Source organism: Leopardus geoffroyi, chromosome D1 (assembly GCF_018350155.1).
Source record: "Leopardus geoffroyi isolate Oge1 chromosome D1, O.geoffroyi_Oge1_pat1.0, whole genome shotgun sequence".
In the NCBI taxonomy this organism is placed as follows: domain Eukaryota; kingdom Metazoa; phylum Chordata; class Mammalia; order Carnivora; family Felidae; genus Leopardus; species Leopardus geoffroyi.
Genome location: NC_059329.1, coordinates 55,700,267 through 55,720,740, shown reverse-complemented (window position 1 = coordinate 55,720,740; position 20,474 = coordinate 55,700,267). Strand labels below are relative to the sequence as shown.

The 20,474-nt window shown below is 35.6% G+C and overlaps 1 protein-coding gene across 31 annotated transcripts in view; it reads left to right on the top strand.

Annotated features, from left to right (window-relative positions):
• The window catches only part of EMSY (EMSY transcriptional repressor, BRCA2 interacting), an 89,002-nt gene that overhangs the window by 49,026 nt on the left and 19,502 nt on the right, over positions 1-20,474 (top strand). For 26 of the 31 annotated variants that reach the window (XM_045483940.1, XM_045483928.1, XM_045483923.1 and 23 more), the window contains 5 exons: positions 3,433-3,582; positions 6,145-6,315; positions 13,260-13,396; positions 15,792-15,965; positions 17,783-17,981. In XM_045483940.1, coding sequence (XP_045339896.1) covers positions 3,433-3,582; positions 6,145-6,315; positions 13,260-13,396; positions 15,792-15,965; positions 17,783-17,981 — 831 coding nt within the window. The remainder of the gene's footprint in view (positions 1-3,432; positions 3,583-6,144; positions 6,316-13,259; positions 13,397-15,791; positions 15,966-17,782; positions 17,982-20,474) is intronic. The other 5 variants (XM_045483938.1, XM_045483937.1, XM_045483946.1 and 2 more) reach the window with 1 other exon arrangement.

Sequence of the window (20,474 nt, the reverse complement as noted above, 5' to 3'; positions counted from 1 at the left end):
TTGTTGAAAAGACCATTTCCCCCCCCATTGAATGGTTCTGGCACCCATTTGAAAATCAGTTGACCACTGTGTAGGTTTTTTCTGTACTTTCCATTCTGTTCCATTAATTTGTATGTCTTTGCATATGCCAATCACACTGTTTTGGTTACTATTGATTTGTAATAAGTTTTGAAACCAGGAAGTGTCATTACTATTATTTTGTTCTATTTTTTAAAGATTGTTTTGACTATTTGGGTCCCTTATAATTCCACATGAATTTTGGAATTCAGCTTATCAGTTTCTATAAAGAAGTCCAATGAGATTCTGATAGGGATTGCATTGAATGTATAGGTCAGTTTAGGAGTATTACCATCTTAATGATGTGTTAAATCTTTTGATCCATGGACACGAGATGTTTTCCCATTTATTTAGACCTTCTTTATTTCAACAATGTTGTGTGGTTTCTAGAGTATAAACTTGGCACTTCTTTTGTTAAAATTATTCCTAAGCATTTTTTTTAAGCTATTGTAAATGGAATTGTTAATTTCATTTTTTGGATTGTTCATTGGTAATTTATGTAAATGCAACTGATTTTTCTGTTGATTTGATATCCTGCACCTTTGCTGAACTCATTATTTAGTTCTAATAGTTGTAGGTAAATTTCTTAGGATTTGCTATATAAACGATCATGTCATCTACATAGAGATGATTGCTGCTGTTACAGTCTGGATGCCTTGTATTTCTTTTTCTTCTTAATTTCCCTCATTAGAGCCTCTAGTAAAATAGCTTTCAAGAGTGGACATCATTGTTTTGTTTCTTTTTCTTCCTTTTTATAAGGAACTTTGGCAACAAATTCTCTCCATTTTTGTTTATCTGGTAAAGACTTTATTTTGACTGCATTTCTGAAAGATAGCTTTGCTGATTATTGGATTCTTGTTTGTTTTTTTGTTGTTGTTTAATGTTTATTTTGAGGGAGAGAGAGAAAGTGCACAAGGCGGGGGGGGGGGCATTGAAAGAGAGAGAGAGAGGGACACAGGGACAGAGGGACAGAGGGAGAGAGGGAGAGAATCCCAAACAGAATCCGTGCTCAGCACAGAGACCAGTGAGGGGCTTGATCTCATGAATCGTGAGATCATGACCTGAGCTGAAATCAAGAGTTAGCCGCTCAACCAACTGAGCCACCCAGGCACTCCTGATTGTGGCTTCTTTGAAGGAATAGTTCCGGGGGTCTACTTTTAGTATTTTTGTTCTGACCATAGGAGGGTTCCTCTCAGCTTATTTATGTCTCAGTTCTTTCCTGTAAGCTGTCTGGCCTATTATCTAGGTTGTATTTTTATTAAATCCAGAAATCTTCTTCCAGTTGCCTTTCATCACATCCTCCACAGTTCTCGAGAGCTTGAACTTCTCCATGCTCTATTGCAAGTGAAATCAGTTCCTTTGGGAAGAGATTACAAACTGTTAATTACCTGTTTCTACCCTCAGGTAGCTCTGGAGCTCTGGGGGTAATAAGGTCAATGGCAAGCCTCTCTCTGAATGACACCCCTGCTCTAGAAGCTGAGCACTCAATGAAGGCAAGAGTGGGAGGCTGGGCAGGAGCCTGTTATCCTCTTGGCTTGCTTCTCCTACTGGTGGAACCACCACCTCACAAGGCAGGGCAATTGTGATCAGGACTCCAGTTTTCTCAGTGGCATTGTGTCCAAGGTATAGCCTTTGTTCCACAAATTGGGGGATTGTCAGAAGAAGGGAACACCCATCTCTTGACATCACTTGCCTGGGACTTAGCAATATGTACCTGGGGCCAGGATGAGGTAAGCTGAAGTCCTGCTGCTCCTCAGAAGAAAGCCCTCCAACAGGGAGCTTCAGTGAAAGGAAACTTTGTGTTCTGCAGTCGAGGCAAGTCAAGTTCTCTCCTCTGGAGAGGAGTCTTTGCCTCACTCGTAGTGGGTAACAAGAAACAGATCTTGGTTTAAAAACCACAGATCTCTCCTTTCTTACTGAATTTTTCTACGTGTTGAATAGATGTTTCTTCTTTTGTCCTTGGGACTGTTTCCAGAGCTTTTCATTGGTTATCATTTTACTGGTTCCATTAGGTGAGCAGATTAGCCGAGCTAATCTAGTTTTAGGTGTACAATGTAATGATTTGATATATGTATATATTATAAAATATTATCCCAACAAATTGAGTTAACATCTAATTTTTTTTTTTTTTTTTTTTTTTTTCCTGAGGATGAGAACTTTGAAGAGGAATGGTTTTAAATACATTGTAATTACCTTCTTTTTACAGGACTGTAGAATTGTCTTGTGAAATCGTCTGGGCCTCCTGCTATTTATTGGTGAAGGGGAAGGAGCTCCTAAAAATTTATTTTAAGGAAATTTGTCTGTGTAGATACTTGTCTTTTCTGAGGTCCATTTTGATAAACAATATTTTTCTAGAAAATTATCTGTTTGATCTAAATTTTCAACTTATTTATATAGGACTAAGCCATGTAATCTCTAATGATTCCATTGTGTTTTTTCTGTTATTTTGGGGGGCTTCTTTTTATGTGTCTTAAGCATTATTCTAATTCACTTATAGGGTAATACTATAAAAAATTTTTTCCATGCAACTTCACTGGTTATCATTTATTATAATAAATAATAGTTTCTTTATCTCTACAATAATAATAGTTTATTGAATTCTTGCTATGTATTAGGCACTTTATAATTTTGATTTATATACTGATATTGTCTTTACAGATGAAAAAATTGAGTTATAGAGACTAAATAATTTGCCCCCAGTTATTCCTAGGTGTCATAATTTTAACTTCTTAATTGACTACAAGAAATTTAAAATTATTTAAGGTTGTTAAATGAACAGATTTGTTTGCTTTCTAATGTCTCAATCACCATCCATAAAGTAATATAATTTTTATTTGCCAGTGCAATACACTGTTATGTAGATTATTTCAATGAAGTTTAGCAGGGGAAAAGTGTTACCAGAATTTCCTCAAACAGTTATTTGTACTTAAATTTGTAGTTTGCATGAGAGATTCATTTTATTTTTTATTTTATTGTTTTTGAGAGATTTCTTTTAAATGGGTATTTTACATTTGGAAAGTGAATGTAACAATTATAACATTTAAATAAAAATTTTGAAAAATGTAAAAAAATCCACATCACTACACTAATTGGGTTTGAAAGCTCTTTATATAACATAAATCATAGACAAGAGGAAAAACTTTTTTTTTTAAAGAAGTTGTTAATAGCTTCTATAATACCTTAATTATATTCTTGAATGAGAAATTAAGAAAGATGGGAATTTGAGGAATACAAATTGAGAGTTTCATCATTATGGAAAAAGCTTCTCTTTCGGCAAGACTGAGTGACTGTGTGTAACTGCTGCCCTCTTGGGTTGGTATAAGGAATATGTTTTCGAAAATAATTGTACTGAGATTTCCCTTTCTTCTTTCAAAGGTGTTAAAATCATCACACAACAAGTTCAGCCAAGTAAAATCTTACCTAAGCCAGTGACAGCAACTCTGCCCACCAGTAGCAATTCCCCTATTATGGTGGTTAGCAGTAATGGTGCAATTATGACAACTAAACTGGTAACCACTCCTACTGGTAAGTTTGCTTGAGCATTAGTCCATTCATTCATCATACGTTCATTGAGTAATTTCTTTGTAGCAACAATGTGCTACACTGGGGATATAGAGATAATGAGACCATTCTTTAAGAGCTTTTCTTGACTCCCCTTTTACCCCCAGTGAAAATTAGCTCTCTCTTATTATTGTCATGGTCCTCTGTTCTTTTCCTTTATAGCACATACTACAGTTTCTAAGTACTTCACTACTTGTTTGTTGATTTGTTTACTTAATTAGACCATAAGATCCATGATAAGGGACCATCTCTGTTTTATTCACCGTATATAGAGAGAGCTGGTCTTGGAGTATATGTTTAGTCAGGATTTGTTGAGGGAATGGAAACACGGTCTCCTAGCCCACAAGGATCTCACTGTTGAGAGTCTATTACATTGCCATGTAGTAAACATTGCTCAGACTGAGAGAAGCACAAGATGCCGTATTGCTCAGATATGGGAGCAACCAGGCTATGCCCAAGGAAGTGACAGTGTAGGACATTTTAGATAGTACCATCCTTTGTGTTCTTGAGCAGGTTACTAATCCCTGTAATCTTTTCCGTGGTCTATTTAAATGGGACAACAATACTTGTACTATAGGTTATTATAAGAATGAGAGGAAATCAGGTATGTAAAGTCCCCAGCAGAGTGCTCAATAGTAATTACTATTAATTTATATTAGAATTAGTCATTACTGTTATTTTAAATTTGTGTAACTCTTACCAGATTTTTTTGAGAAGAGCCAATATTTAGATGATAGAATCTAAAGAGTGTAAAATGGTATCTGTCTCAAGTTTATAAAGATACCATTTATGGGCCAGGATGTAAAGGTTTGTATAGACATTACACTTAATTTCCCTTAGACTTTAATATCTCCACTTTTAGCAGCAAAACAGACTTATGTTAAGAAACTTGCCCAAAGTCACACAGCCAATAAAAGGCAGATCTGGGGTTTGAACTCAGTCAGATCTGTTTGACTCTCAGATGTGCTTTTTTTTTTTTTTTTTTTTTTTAATTGTGGTATATAGAGAACATGCATGAGATTTACCATTTTAAATGAATGGTTCATTGGCATTCATTGCATTCACATTATTTTGTAACCATCCTCACCATCTGGCTCCAGAACCTTTTCATCTTCCCAAACTGAAACTACCCATTAAACAGTAACTCTCCATCTCCCCTCCACCCACTCCCCCCTCATCCCAACAACAATTCTACTTGCTGTCTCTACAAAGCCTTGGCTTAAAAAACACTATTCTTGCATTACATTTATCATACTTCCCCCAAAACTTTTTCCCATTTGGTATAAAGATAGTAGTGTTATATATGTATGATTCTTTCCATTAGCGAAAGGTAGTGAAAAATAATAATGTGTCTGTCTGTGCCTTTGTATCTACGTTAGAAAAAGTATTCCTATTTTTAGAGCAAAAGCTTAAATGGAAAATTTTTTGTTATTATAATTCAACTGATTCACCTTACATTTGTAGCATGTTTACTTTGCACTAGATTTTTTTTTTGGATGCAGATGTATGTTTATAAGGAATTTAAACTAATTCTACCTAACTTCTTCCCCTCCGCCTTTTTTGGGCAGTGATTGTATTTAAAAATTTTTAAATGTCTTGCTAAAAAGCATTTTTGTGGGGTGGGGTTTGTTGAGAATGGTTATCACAATGACCATTATTATGAAACTTTTTTTTCTGTTGAAGATGTTAGTCTCAGTCATCTTCATTCTCCCCCAGACTAGTAGTTCTTTGCTTAGGAATAGTAGTTCTGAGTTACTGTATTTGTAGGAAACTACAATGGGCTCATCTGCTTAGTTTTTAATTCCTGTTTGGGAAAAGAAAAAAGTCTTTGGAATAGTGGGAAAGAGTGTAAAATCCTTTGAGAGACATGAAGAAAAATACTCTAATGGGTCAGTTAGAGTTGAGGAAATATGTAAATAGTGAACTTTTTAGACTAAAAGAAATATTCCTGGCAACTCTTGGCAGCTTGAACTTTAATCTCTAGTAAAATGATGGAATAACTCTTTAAAAGATGGAAATATATTTAGAGAGTAGCAGAGTACAAAATAGTAAAAGTTTATAAAATTTTAAGCAAACAATACTGCCTTATTTGCTGAGTGCTGACATTGGGTTTGGCACTGAGACAGTATGAAACAGATGCAGAGACCTTAAAATCTATAACAGAAATATCTAAAACGCTCTGGCAGGAAAGATGATTAAATTTAAGTTTCTTTTGGCATAAAACTAGTGGAAGAAGGGTAGTGGAAGAAAGGAATAGAGTTAGTTATATTTTTTCTTGGGGTTAGTAATTTGATGCGACACATCACAAAATTTTATGTGTAAAGTTAATTCAAATTGACTTGGCTGTAGTTCCTGCTATGTGCATTGAAAATTGGCTATAAATTGTTACTTAATGTCTTGACACCTTGAAATTCCATTTTCAAGTTAAAGCAATATAGATTACATTGAATTATAGTTAAACTGTGTAAATTGTCATTCTTCTATAAGTAATGACAAGTTTTTCTTTTGGCTTTTCCCTTTTTATAGGCACACAGGCAACCTATACCCGGCCAACAGTGAGCCCATCCATAGGTCGGATGGCTGCAACCCCAGGAGCTGCAACCTATGTGAAAACTACCAGTGGTAGCATCATTACAGTAGTACCCAAATCATTAGCTACCTTGGGGGGCAAGATAATTAGCAGTAATATAGTTTCTGGTAGGTATATCTGAAATATGTTGAAGGTATAGGTAACAGTAAGAGGAAAAACCATATTTCACTGTTCAAGGATTCTGTCTGATCTCAGTTTTCTGCTTAGAAATCTGGAGCTGTGTTTTTAGTCGTGATGTTTAGTGTTTAAGTATAGTTTTTATTTCTAATATTAAATCTTCATACATTAAGCTTTTGATAGTTTTAAAACAGAAAGAACATTTAATTTTTTTCAATCAGAATAGAAATACTATGATTTGCATTTGCATAGTGATTTTTCATTTACAAAGTGTTCTCCCATTTGTCACTCCTTTCCAAACTGATAAATCCGAAAAGTTGGTTTCACCTGCACTTTACAGATACAGACAGATTTTAAGTTTAGAGAGAGGAAATTGACCTCTTCAAGACCACACAAGCCACATAGTGGACGAAAGAACTAGGGTTTATTCATCTAAATATGTTTGAGGGAACCATATCTCATCATTTCAATTACTAATGTCACTTTAGCTTATTAAAAATAAAAATATTTCAATGCTTTTCTTTTCACCATTATATTGATAGTTTACTTTTAAAAAACAATTTACCCAGATAGTGAAAGCTAATATTTATTAGTATTCAGAAATCTTACCTGGTTTTTATCAGCTCATTAATTCCTGGAGTATTTGGGTTGTAGACTCTGAAGTAGAATGTTAACACAGCATCTGTTTTCATTATTATTTTTTAATTAAAATGATGTAAATAATCTTTCATCAAGTAAGCCCTGTGGACTTTGTCTGCCATTTTTGTAGACTAGCCATATTTTGTATGCCCCAGGTGAGTTGTTCTAACAGTTTAAAGTGAAGGGATTGACATTCCTGGCAGTATACGATATTGCTGATAATTGAGGGAGTGAAAAAAAGAAAAGGAAAAAAGCCACAAAAACAAAGCAGGGCATGGTATTGGCGTAACGCACTATATTTAAAGCTGCTAATTTTGGCTCTATTTTTTAGTGTAAGTGAGAAAATCCAACGTTTGCCAAACTGAGGAGGGTGAAACCAGTAGGGAAAGAATCATACTCTAGCTTTAAGAGGATTTTTTAAATAATACAGTGAAAATTCAAATTATGATTTATTATGACAGTATCTTAAATGGTATAGAGCACATTCTCTAAAACATTTTTCAAAAAGTGATCATTTTTCATTGGTGTGTAACTTTTTATGACCGTAATGGTTTTTCTTTACTCGTATATGAATTTTTTTTTTTTTTAATTTTTTTTTCAACGTTTATTTATTTTTGGGACAGAGAGAGACAGAGCATGAACGGGGGAGGGGCAGAGAGAGAGGGAGACACAGAATCAGAAACAGGCTCCAGGCTCTGAGCCATCAGCCCAGAGCCCGACGCGGGGCTCGAACTCAGCGAGATCGTGACCTGGCTGAAGTAGGACACTTAACCGACTGCACCACCCAGGCGCCCCCTCATATATGAATTCATAATAACTTACAGCTTGAAGGAATGTCTAGATATCATGAGGCTGCTGTTTTCAGACCTTCTTTAGGATTTAGAGGCTTTTGTACCAGGTTAGAGCAGCACAAGAAAGCACATTTTCCTAGAGAGGTGGTGAGATGTATACCCTGTACATGTATACATTTTATCCACATTTGCATGTAAATATTAAGCAACTCCTGGTTAGTTGGTATTTCAAGTACATTGGGTATACATGAGAAGAGTTCTTAAACTTTTCTGCACCGTAGGATATACTTGGCACACAGTTCAAACAGTGCTGTTCATTGCATCGAGCTTGTTTTGTGTCTGTCTCTGCTTCACTGTTTGACCCTTTTATTTTAAGGAATTTCTCATTTCTGACTGCTCTAAACTGATCCTTATGTTACATAGCAATATTCTTTATAAAGATAGTTCTCTTATTTTATAATATTTTGTTATTCCATGATTGTGGGATTACAGGTTAGTTCATAGTAGTTTTCAGTCCCTGCTTGTCTATTCTTAGTAAGCTGGTAAACCTAGTTGGATGAGTTTAGATAATTCATAATTAAAGGCTGCATTCTAGAATCTATGCCTACCCCACTCCCCTACCCCCTGAACAAAAATGAAATGGTTTTCTTAAAATATACCCAGACATCTACCTGTAAGAATAGAAGGCTTTAAAAAGAAAAAATGATACTTTCCTCTCATTGTGGGTAATTGGAAAATACAGAAAGATACAAAGAAAATTAAAAACCCACAATTTTTACCATCCAGAGAAGTATGTTAAAATATGTGTATATATTTCTGTTCATTCCTTTTTCTATTCATTTATTTTGGTTATAAATGTGTGTATATATGTCATATGTATGTTTTTAAAATTATATTGAGATCTAATATAATCAGCTTTTGCCTTTTTTTCATGGGATAGGATTATTTTCCTATTCTTTTAAATGGATCTTGACACCTCCTCTGCCCCCACTTAATGGCTGCACGGGGTTTCCTTATCTGATGCACCATATTTAGCCATTTTCTCATTGTTGAATGTTTTAGATTGTTTCTATTTTTTTTGTCATTATAAATAATCCTGCAATGAGCATCATTATACGTAAATTATTATGTGAAGTCCTTACTTCCTTTCCTCTGGAAAGCAAGGTCATGCTTCCAGAGTGCTTTCTAGAAAGGTCAAGTTTTTCTTTTCATCAGAATAAGCAATTAAATGGAAGATATGAACTATTTTTTCAGTTATTTAACTCCTTCATGTCAGATACTTATGTGTAAATATAGATAGGCTTTTCAGATATGTAAGTTTTTTTGTGAGTTTTGTTGAGGGTTGGTTGGTAAAGGAACCATGCCTATTTTATGTAGAAGATTGGATCCTTTGGAGATGAACTCATTAGGACATTGAGTCCTTGACTCTAAGGACATTATGAGAACCTTTGGCAATGGCAAGACTTGATTTTTATTCTTCTTTTGATCTTTAGTACAATGTTCAGGCAAGGAGCTGGTGTTTATATATCTTTTGCATTCGTTCGTTCGTTTGCTCATTCTTTGAGCAAAGCAACATAAACCATTACCCAGGAGACCAAATTGTCAGGGTGATGTAAAAAAAAATCTCTGAATAGTAAAATCTGGGCCATTAAATTAGTTTCTTTAAGCGATCCTACCATACTGCTCACATTTTTACAGGAATTGTATTTTTAAATAGAAATCCCTGGAACGCATCCAGTATCATAGTCCATGATCCAAATGTGACTTAAGAGTAATTTGCACCCATTGTATCTTAAGTCTTTGTAAGTGGAGACTGTATAGACAGTGGGTTCTCTGATAGTCTATGAGCCAAATTCTGGGCAGGGGGCTGTGATACATAGGGGATGCACATGAGATGCATTCTCTGCCCTATGCAATGCTAAACAAATGAATTTTTATACATTCTGTTGTGATGTGAGAACTGTAGTTGGACTACTGTGAAAGTGTAGAGGAAGACCTTTTTAAAAAAATGAATAACTATAACATAGTTATCAATTGAAATATAGAAATATGCTCACTGGAACTTTAGATTTTTATAATTTGATAATTCTAGTTATAAACTTTTCCATTTTAAAATGACACTGTATTTGCTTTTCCTTATGTTATGCCTTTTTCTTCTGTTTTCTAACATCCTCCCCCCTCATTTTGTTAAAGCTGGTAAACTTGGTTTGCAACTGTCTCAAAAATTGATAGATCCCTGCAATGGAAAGGATTAGATGGTGACTTAGATACAAATGTAATTCACTTGTTAAGCAAGGTTTGCCAAAAAAGTGGTCCTTGTACTTTGGTTAAAGCTTGGCTAACATTTCCTTGAGATAGCTTTTTTTTTTCCAAGTTTATTTATTTTTGAGAGAGACAGAGACAGAGCATGAGTGGAGGCAGGGTGGAGAGAGAGAGGGAGACATAGAATCTGAAGCAGGCTCCAGGCTCTGAGCTGTCAGCACAGATCTTGATGCGAGGCTCAAACCTGGGAACTGAGAGATCATGACCTAGGCTGAAGTTGGATGCTTAACCAACTGAGCCACCCAGGGGCACTTCTTGAGATAGTTTTTAATGCTTACTTTCTAAAAACCCTTTCTTTTATTAACCAAATATATATATATATATATATATATATATATATATATATATATATATATTTTAATCTTTATTTAGTTTTGAGAGAGAAAGAGAGACAGAGTACAAGCAGGGGAGGGACAGAGAGAGAGGGAGACATGGAATCCGAAGCAGGCTCCAGGCTCTGAGCTGTCAGCACAGAGGGGCTCAAAACCACAAAATGTGAAATCATGGCCCGAGCCGAAGTCAGATGCTTAACTGACTGAGCCACCCAGGCACCCCTTATTAACCAAGTATTTAATGAGGCTGTATTATTGAAGGAGTCATTACAATCAATCATGTATGAGGGATTGGAGTTAATTAAGAGTTGAAGTTGATAGATGTGAATAATGGGCAGTGTGGTTTTTGTGGCTCTTAACAGCTTACAGTTCAGAAACTACAGATACAGGGAAAAACATTCGTGAAGCTAGTGTGTGGATAAAAGTGCGTTTTTATGTAACCTGACTGTGTTGCCTTGGACTGACAAGACATCAGATGATGGCAAATATATTAAAATGATATATGAAGTAATAAAATTGCCAACAATTGACTAGAATATTCTTATTCTTGGTGCAGTCTCATTACTAAAACTCTAGTAAGGAATGCTAAATTTTTCCGGTAGAAAAGAATAAAATTTTGTTTAACTTTTCTTCTTAGGAACATATTAATCAGTCATGTTTTTAATGAGTACCTGTTATGTGCTTAGTCATTTGATAAATGATGTGCAAGCCTATAGAAGAACAATGTGACTTGCCTGTTTTCATGGGCAGAGGAAATCACAGGCACAGAGGTAGCATTGCGACTCATACACTCAAGGACCAATGTGGAAACCAACATACTGAAGGAGAGGTATATATTGGATAATCCTGCAAATTAAAGTCTGACAGAACCTGGAAACCTAAGAGGAATTTGGGCTCTGTGTGACAGATAATAGGAAGCCATAGTGAAGAAGTTACTTGTTAGACTAGTGTGTGGCATGTATTGTAGGGTAAGAGTTGGAACAAATAAGATCAAATTTTTATTTATTTATTTATTTATTTATTTATTTATTTACTTACTTATTTTCAATATATGAAATTTATTGTCAAATTGGTTTCCATACAACACCCAGTGCTCATCCCAAAAGGTGCCCTCCTCAATACCCATCACCCACTCTCCCCTCCCTCCCACCCCCCATCAACCCTCAGTTTGTTCTCAGTTTTTAAGAGTCTCTTATGCTTTGGCTCTCTCCCACTCTAACCTCTTTTTTTTTTTTTTTTTTTTTTTTTTCCCTTCCCCTCCTCCATGGGTTAAGATCAAATTTTTAGATTAAGGGTCAGTTCATACAGGGTTTTGAAACCTAAGAGGGAAAGTTAGAACTAGATAAAATAGGGATTAGGAAGACGTTTTGCTTTTCGCTTTTTTGAGTAATCTCTATACCCAGCGTGGAGCTTGAATTTACACCCCCTGAGATCAAGAGTCACCTGCTCTGCCAGCTGAGCCAGCCAGTTGCCCTAGGAAGGTTTTTGACCAATTTGACCAATGTTCTGGGTTCTTGACATGACAAAAAAAATTTTTTTCAGGATGTTTGATATAACAGGAGCTTCAGATCTATTTGTATGAAACTTGCAATAGGGAGAAAATATGGGAAACTAAAAGAGATGAGGGTCTATTGAGTCAACATCAATAACATTTTGAAAGAAGACGTGTTGGTGACAGATTGAGTTCATTCACATACTCGACTGAACAACTATTACTGAGTAATTGCCATACAGTATGTGCTAAGCACTGAGGAATTGGTGATACAAAAAGATAGAGTGTGGAGTACAAGGGGCTTTTGTTTTCTTGGGTGATACAGGGAAGACAAGGCAAGATTTGTACCAGGATTTCCAGCCATGCTAGTCAGAAGAATATAGGGTACAAATTTGATAGGTATAAGAGAAGCAGATTGTGGAAGGATGTGGGGAAGAGGGCGTGATAATATGTTTGGCTCAGTAGATACAGGTCTATGAAATAGATCTTAATTGTTGAAAATATAAATTTTTTTGTATAAATATACACATTGGGATGTCATCCTCAGACTCTTCAGAGTGCTGCAGATAACAAGAGCACATGTTTAATCTGTGACTTGGTCTTTGAGTGTTTATTTTTTTTGATCACACAAATATAAATGGCTTATTCTCATAAATTTTCTCAAGAGTCCAATGTTATGTGAATTTTGATAAGTATTTACCTCTCTCTTTATATTCTTTTAGAAGAGTTTTCCCATCACACCAGTCAAAAATAGATATAATACTGGGTTTGGGGAAGTGTTTGTCAAAGAATACAGATTTATTTAAAAAAAATTTTTTTTTTTTTCAACGTTTTATTTATTTTTGGGACAGAGAGAGAAACAGAGCATGAACGGGGGAGGGGCAGAGAGAGAGGGAGACACAGAATCGGAAACAGGCTCCAGGCTCTGAGCCATCAGCCCAGAGCCCGACGCGGGGCTCGAACTCACGGACCGTGAGATCGTGACCTGGCTGAAGTCGGACGCTCAACCGACTGCGCCACCCAGGCGCCCCAAAGAATACAGATTTAGATTTCAGTTAACTAGTTAGGGGAGGAATATTGATGGGGAAAATGATAGTGATATTTTTAGATTCTGATTTTGGTGTGTAGGTTTTCAAATTCCAAAAAGATGACCGCTGTAAAAGTCAATTCTTAACACTCTCTCATTCTAGGACAACTTGTGCTTATTGTTCCGAGCCTTCATTTTCATCCTCATGACAGCCTTCATGTCATCTCGGGATGACACGGACTACGTGTGTTAATTGTGTACAACATAAACAGAAATAACCAAATATCACTAGTCCTTAACTCAGGCCTCCTTTTCTCCCCCCTTCTCTAAGGAACGACTACCAAAATCACTACAATCCCAATGACTTCCAAGCCCAATGTGATTGTTGTGCAAAAGACTACAGGAAAAGGAACGACCATTCAAGGCCTCCCGGGCAAAAACGTTGTCACAACATTGCTAAATGCTGGAGTAAGTAAGAGCTTGTACTGCAGACTCAGCAGTCCACTGAGGATTTTAAAAACCAGCTATACAAATATTTGCCTAAGGACTTCAGAACCCCACAATGGCCTGTATGCTTGATTTACCACTACTGTGATGTAATAACTGTTAAAGCACCACTAACTGATGCCATTTTTCACAGTAATTCCTAAAACACGTTGCTCATAACTGGGTTGCTTATGACCATGATTTAGATGCTTAGCTTGGTCCAAATGGAAGATTCCACTGCCTTAACTACAGGGAAACCTCTGTTAGAGGACAATTTTACTCCTGCCTCTGGCCAGTAGACATAAGCCTAGTATGGGCCTCGGCTGGGCCAAGTGAGATATTTAGGATTAAGAAAATTAATTGAGAGGGTTTTACTTTCATTTTACCTCTTTGAGCTAGTCAAAAAAAATAGCAAATAACAGATTAATTTATAGTTCTGAAGGCAATTGTGCAGAGGTTTGGAGTTAGACAAACCTGGGCTTTGTCTCTTGTATTGTAGTTTGACTTTTGGCAAATTTATTCAACTTCTCTCATCCTTAATTTCCTCATTGGTAAATTGGTGATTATGATCTTTACCAGTGAGTTTGTTCAGTAACTGGGAGCTGTTTTGAAAGTGCTTAGGACAGTGCCTGGCACATAGGACGTCACCAATAAATAGTTTTTCTCTTATTGTTATTACTTGTGGTGCTTAACTATTTAGGCTTGGTAATGTCCCTACTTTGCTAGAAAAAAAGAATGTTGTACTTCATTGCAGATCTCTGGTAGTTTCCTAGGCATCACAGTCTTTAAAATGTTGGCATTAGATAGTTCCATCATGCTGGAAAACACAGATTGTTCCTAGTGTGAGTTCACATGGTAAGCCAATAGTAAAGCCTGGATGAGAATTCAGATTTTCAGAACCCTTTTATAGTTTTTTTGGCAACTTCATAGAATTTGATATATAAGATGGGATGCCATGTACTCTAAGTCCTGTGGTCACAAACATTGAAGAGTTGTGTATGAATCCTAGCTGCCACATGATACCTAAGAGCAACAGTTTGACACAGGAAATGATAGTAAAACAAGCAGATCAGAGCATAAGACTACACATATGTATATTCTCCTCTACTCAACAGCTTGCTCACCTGGGCATGTCCACACACATACATCAGAAGAGATTTTTTTAAAAATAGCCTGCTAGTTGGTTTTGATAGGCTTTGAATGGGTCATTATAGTTGGACCAAGCCCGTCAAGGTGTTTAATAGATAGGCACAGCCACTTGAAAACTAGTGGCTGTTGGCAAATGAATTAGAGCTCCTCCCAAAGAAGCTGCTGTGAAGGGTGTGTGTGTATTAAAATAAGTAATAATATGATTGACAGGCACTTTATATTTTCCTTAGATTATTATAGCAGATAGTTAAACTTGTGATTTTTATAATCATATTTCGTTCTAAATTGATTACCTTTGGCCAGCTCACCTGGGTGCTTTGTTTTTATGGCTACTAAGTTGGATGGCCACACATTTAGATGATGATGACTGAAAGTTACAAACTAAAAAGGTGAACATTTTTCCTTTCAGTTTTATGGATTTTAACTTGTAAAATTTTAATAATTTAGTAAAATCACTGTCTTTGAATTTAATTTAAGAAAGCTCAAGTATTGATTCTATAAATGACCAGAAGATGGTACTTAAGAATAAAGCAGACAAAAGTACAAAAAATGGTGAAAAGTTAATGGGCTTAAGCTACCTAGTTAATAGACTAAAGTGATATTAGTAACATGCTAATAGTAAAATGTGGGAAATGCACTGTTGTTTTTTTTAATTTTCCCATATAACCTCAGAAAGATTGTTAATATGTGCTAATTTCCTCTCTTGCCCATGCTTTTACACATAGACATTCTGCTATTTAGCCTTATAATTTTGTATTTGGGGAGCTTAGTTTATTTATATGTGTACATTTAGCTACTGGTATAATGCACAGTAATTTTTTGTTACATGAGTGTTTATTTCGGGTAAATTAGAAAATGAAGATAATGTTGGGGTGAGGGAGACCTATAATCTCTATAATTATTCTTTTATAATTTCCTGACTACTCTAATGTATATATTCTATGAATGGAATGGTGTAGTAAGTATTCCCGTGTGAGATAATTTTTAAAATTCACTCATCAGGAAACGATTAGTGCCTTCTTTGGACAGAAAATTGGGCAGAGGACTTCTAGGACCATCTCAACTAAGTCTAGGATTTGTGATCACCTGGAAACATTGTACTTTGCTGTTTCATTTACATTCCTGTTCCTATCATCCTGGTAAAACCTCTCTGCGATTTTTCAGTAAAAGGACAGTTTTTGTGATTGAAATACATAGAAATCTCATATATTCACTGACTTTAATTTAGGGAGAAAAGACTATTCAGACGGTACCAACAGGAGCAAAGCCAGCTATTATCACTGCTACAAGACCCATCACCAAAATGATTGTAACTCAGCCAAAAGGAATAGGTTCCACAGTTCAACCAGCAGCTAAAATCATCCCGACAAAAATTGTTTATGGGCAGCAAGGGAAAACACAGGTATGCTGTAAGATATGATGAATTTTCTTGGCTCTGGTATATTTCAAACTTATAAAATTCCATGTTAGAAATTTGAATGAAAAGATCAGTAATCTTTAAAAAAATAAGATTGTTAAAAGTTATGACCAAATGTGTGTAATTGTCTGTTTTCAAAATGTGTGTTTTTCTCTTCAGTACTTTTTGGGGGGTGGTGGGTATCTGAATATTTGTGCCATGTCATAAGCAAAGATTGGAGAAAAAAAACTCCCTTAGAATAAAATTTGCTGAAGGTATTGTTATTTGAGAAGTAGGTGTTTGAGAGAGAGTGGTAGTTGTTTGGAATCTCTCAAAGAAAAGTGTTTTTTATAAGCTAATATGGCCTTTGAAAGCACTTTATTTACTTATAAAATTTATTTTACTTGAAACCTAAATAATGAAGAAGCTAGAGAACTGCTCAATTGTCAAGCAATAGAAGATAAGGGAATTTTTCTGGAAATTTGCCTAGAAAATTGAGGCTCAGGATTTAATCTTACATTGCCAGGGTACTATTTATTTTGTGAGAATATGAAAGGAAGTAATGTCAGCTTTGGTTGAGAAATGGTATCCTAGAATTTTTGTAAAAGGTATTAATTTGCTTTTAGAATGCATTCCCTCAGAATCATAATCAAATAGTTTGCATATCTAAACAAATAAGTTTTGTGATTAGAAATAAGTCCAAATTGCCTTTAAGTTTCAACTGTAACAATTTTCATTTGCTCCATCATCTAAGTCATAGTATAATCCATGTTTTCATTCTTGAATTCTTGAATGAGTGACTTAATAAGAGTCCAGAAAGGTTTAGAATCTTACATATGGAGAATAAAAATAATTGTGGTGAGTTAACATTTTCATTCCAGGCACCCAATTGAAGTCAACTCCTAGAGTTCAAATTTTGAAGTAGAATAGTTCAGTTTGAAATTTTTCTCCCATTTTATTTGTTTTAGTGTCTATGGTTTTGACCTTTGCCAGGAGTTGATCTATTGTACCGTATTGCTTCTAATGATAGTTGTGTAAGTCAGTGTTTCTCCTGGGATTTCTTCAAAGGTGACTTATGTCCCAACCATATTTACTTTGCACAGGTGTCTCAATTATGAATTTCATTTGGTTGCTAATGAAAAGAAACCTGAAGAATGGTGGTTTAAACAAACTAGGGTTTTGTTTTTATTATGTTAATAAATATTCAGGGGGTGCCTGGGTGGCTCACTTGGTTAAGTTCCCGACTTCTGCTCAGGTCACGATTTTATGGTTCATGGGTTCGAGCCCCACATCGGGCTGTCTGCTGTCAGTACAGAGCCCAAATGATTGGGCTTTGGATCCTCTGTCCCCCTCTCTCTCTGCCCCTGCCCTGCTCATGCGCTGTCTGTCTGCCTCTCACTCTTTCTCTCAAAAAAATAAAATAAATGTTCAGAAGGAAGAAATTCTGGACTGTTATGTGCCATTGGGAATCTAGGCATTCTGAAATCCATGGAGGGTGGCTGGCTGTCATTCTAGTGTATAGCCAACAGACTGTAAATGACTTCTGAAGTCATTATAGACAAGAAAAAACAGGGACAGAGCCTCTTGTCAGAATTATGGCTGTTCCATTCTGGCATGTACCATTTAAAATGTTGTATGTGGCTTGACTGTAATTTGTTCATAGATGGAATTAGTCTTTGATAAACAATGCTGTGCCCAAAGCATAATTAATGTACAGAATGCTGTTTTCCCATGTCGGGAAAATATTAGTTCATGACTAGAAGTTTAGCATTTTAAATAGTGCTCTAAAATTTAAACTGGGTATATTTCTGCTTTTCTTCTAGGTTCTTATTAAACCCAAACCAGTGACATTTCAAGCCACAGTTGTTAGTGAACAAACAAGGCAGCTGGTCACAGAAACATTACAGCAAGCATCTAGGGTAGCAGAAGCTGGTAATTCATCTATTCAAGAGGGAAAAGAAGACCCACAGAGTTATACAGATAGTAGTTCCTCTTCTACAGAGTCCTCCCAAAGTTCCCAAGGTAAGATCCATTTTACTCCTGACTTATCGTAATTATTACCAACATAGTACCCTAGTTCCGAAATAGTTGCATATAGGGATTTCAAACAAACGTGTGCTTTGACTTGTGGAGTCTTTTGATTTACTTTCTTTTGTTTGATACGTAATCAGTGAGCTGAAGTTTTGTTTTTGGTAAGGCTTACCGTTGTGTTCATGATGGCATGGCATGATGTTCATCAAATAATTGGTAAACTTTAGATGATGATTTTGACAGGTAGGTATTATCAAACTGGCTAGTGCTGTGATTCTTTTTGTTTCCTTCTGGGTAAGAAGAAGTATGCAGGAAAGTAAATGTGTCTTTTGAATGGTTATTGTTGAACCTTGAGAAAGAATCAGAGTGGCCAGAGGTGGGCCATGAGTGGGCTATAAATAGAGTGACCATACATTGCAGTTTGCATAGCACAAGTCCTAGTTTATATCTGTTCTAGCCTAATTATTAATAGCATGCCTTTCCGCTCTCACAGGTTTCCTAATTTAGATGATACTGTATGGTTGTCCTAATTATAAGAAAGGAGCTATGAAGCCAGACTCCAGAGTAGGGAAGCTCTTTATCCTCAGTGCTGTCTTAATTATGTTGTTCATCTAGGAAGTCTCTTGAAATAAATTTTTAATCATAAGCTTTGAGACCTGCAAATCTCATACTCATGTCTATCAGTTACCTTAACCGCCCTTATTGTCAGGTGGTGGGTGTATTTATGCCTATGCTTGTTTGTATGCTCGGATGCATCTAATAAGCAAAGCTGTTTATCTTCCCCTGGTCATCACTCTCTCACTCCATTCCCTCTCCTCACCTCCCCATTATTCTCTCAGGAGTGCTTTCTAGGTATCTTCATTTTTCTACTGCAGATTCTTCATATTGTGCACTTTTATTTTTTTAATTCTTTAAAGGAGTCTTCCCAGATTAGTGGGAAATTCAGATTGCTTACATGGTTCATATTGCTGATTATTCCATTAATCCATTAATTCAATTTGACAGTTACTTATTAGTTTATACTACATACTAAGCATTGTGCTAGGCCCTGTAAACATTGAGTAAAATATAGTTCTTGTTAAAATCTAGAGTAGGGGATTAAAAAATACACATGTATAACTTCAGTAGTAGTTTAATAAGTTTATTAGTAACAAACAAAAATGCCGAAGGCTAAAAATTCACATTCCAGTGAGAAAAGGATAAGAAAGCTTCACAAAAGAGATAGCATTTGAAATGGTCTTTGAAAACTCATCAATTAAAAATAAATAAAAACGTTGATTTTAACAAACTATATGGCACTCATTTTACAAAGTAGATAGTTTTCTTCAGCATATTATCAATGATAGTAATATTTTCTGAATCAGTTTACTGAGATTTAGTTTATCATTCTATACTGATTATAAATTAGTCTCTGTACTAGTCACCATGGAGTGATGCTTATTATCTATTTCATTCTGTCTTTATTTCTTAATGATTTGATATTTACAGATTCCATTCTTACTTCAACACATCAGCTGCATTTCCCTCTTTTATTTTTAAGCCTCTGGTTCCTTGAATAATACTAGCCATTTTTTCCCTTGAGAAATATTTTTATAGAGAGTAGGTAAAATATTTAGCTCATGAGTTGGTGCTAAGAGGGGAACATGAACAGTAGATGTTTTTATATCCATAATCTAGGGTTCTCCTTTGAATTTGCTAGTCTTTATCTGAGGGAGCTATGAGCCAATCATTACTTCCCAAACATGCCATTTCATTAGGCAGTCTTCAGTTTTCATTCTAAGAATGGGACAAAAGTTTGGCTATTTTTGGAAGTAATTCTGTCTAAGGTTTTCTGCTGTTCAGTCTGTTATTATACATGGTTTCATGTATTTTTATTTGTTCTATATCATCACATTTTTTCTTTTAAGAATATTCTGTAATATGGAAAAATTTCAGTTCAGAATAGGTATATCTAATATAGTTGACTATAAAGCCAGTTATTATAATCTACATTCCTCCCCCCTCCACACCCCCCTGCTACTGTCTTTAGTGCATTCTCACAAAGACCAGGAGCTGGGAATATATATGCTATGATTTAAAGTGAAAGAAAGGGATAAAGATTTTGGTCAGTCTAAGATCATGCTGGTTTTCAAACTATACGAGGATCAAACCTAATGGAAATGTAAGCACTACATAGCAGTTCATTTTTCCTTTATATTGCTTTTGTAGTTTTTGCCCCTCCCCTGCTTTGGTAACTTTTTCTTTTAATGTAATTTGAGACTTACAAAAATGTTGTAAGAAGAGTTAAAAAGAACTCCTGTGATGTTTTTTTTTTTTAAGATTTTTTTTTTTAATGTTTATTTTTGAGAGAGAGAGCACGCAAGCAGGGGAGGGTCAGAAAGAAGACAGAGGATGCAAAATGGGCTCTGCACTGACACTAGGGAGCCTCATGTGGGGCTTGAACTCACGAACCGTGAGATCATGACCTGAGCCGAAGTCGGAGGC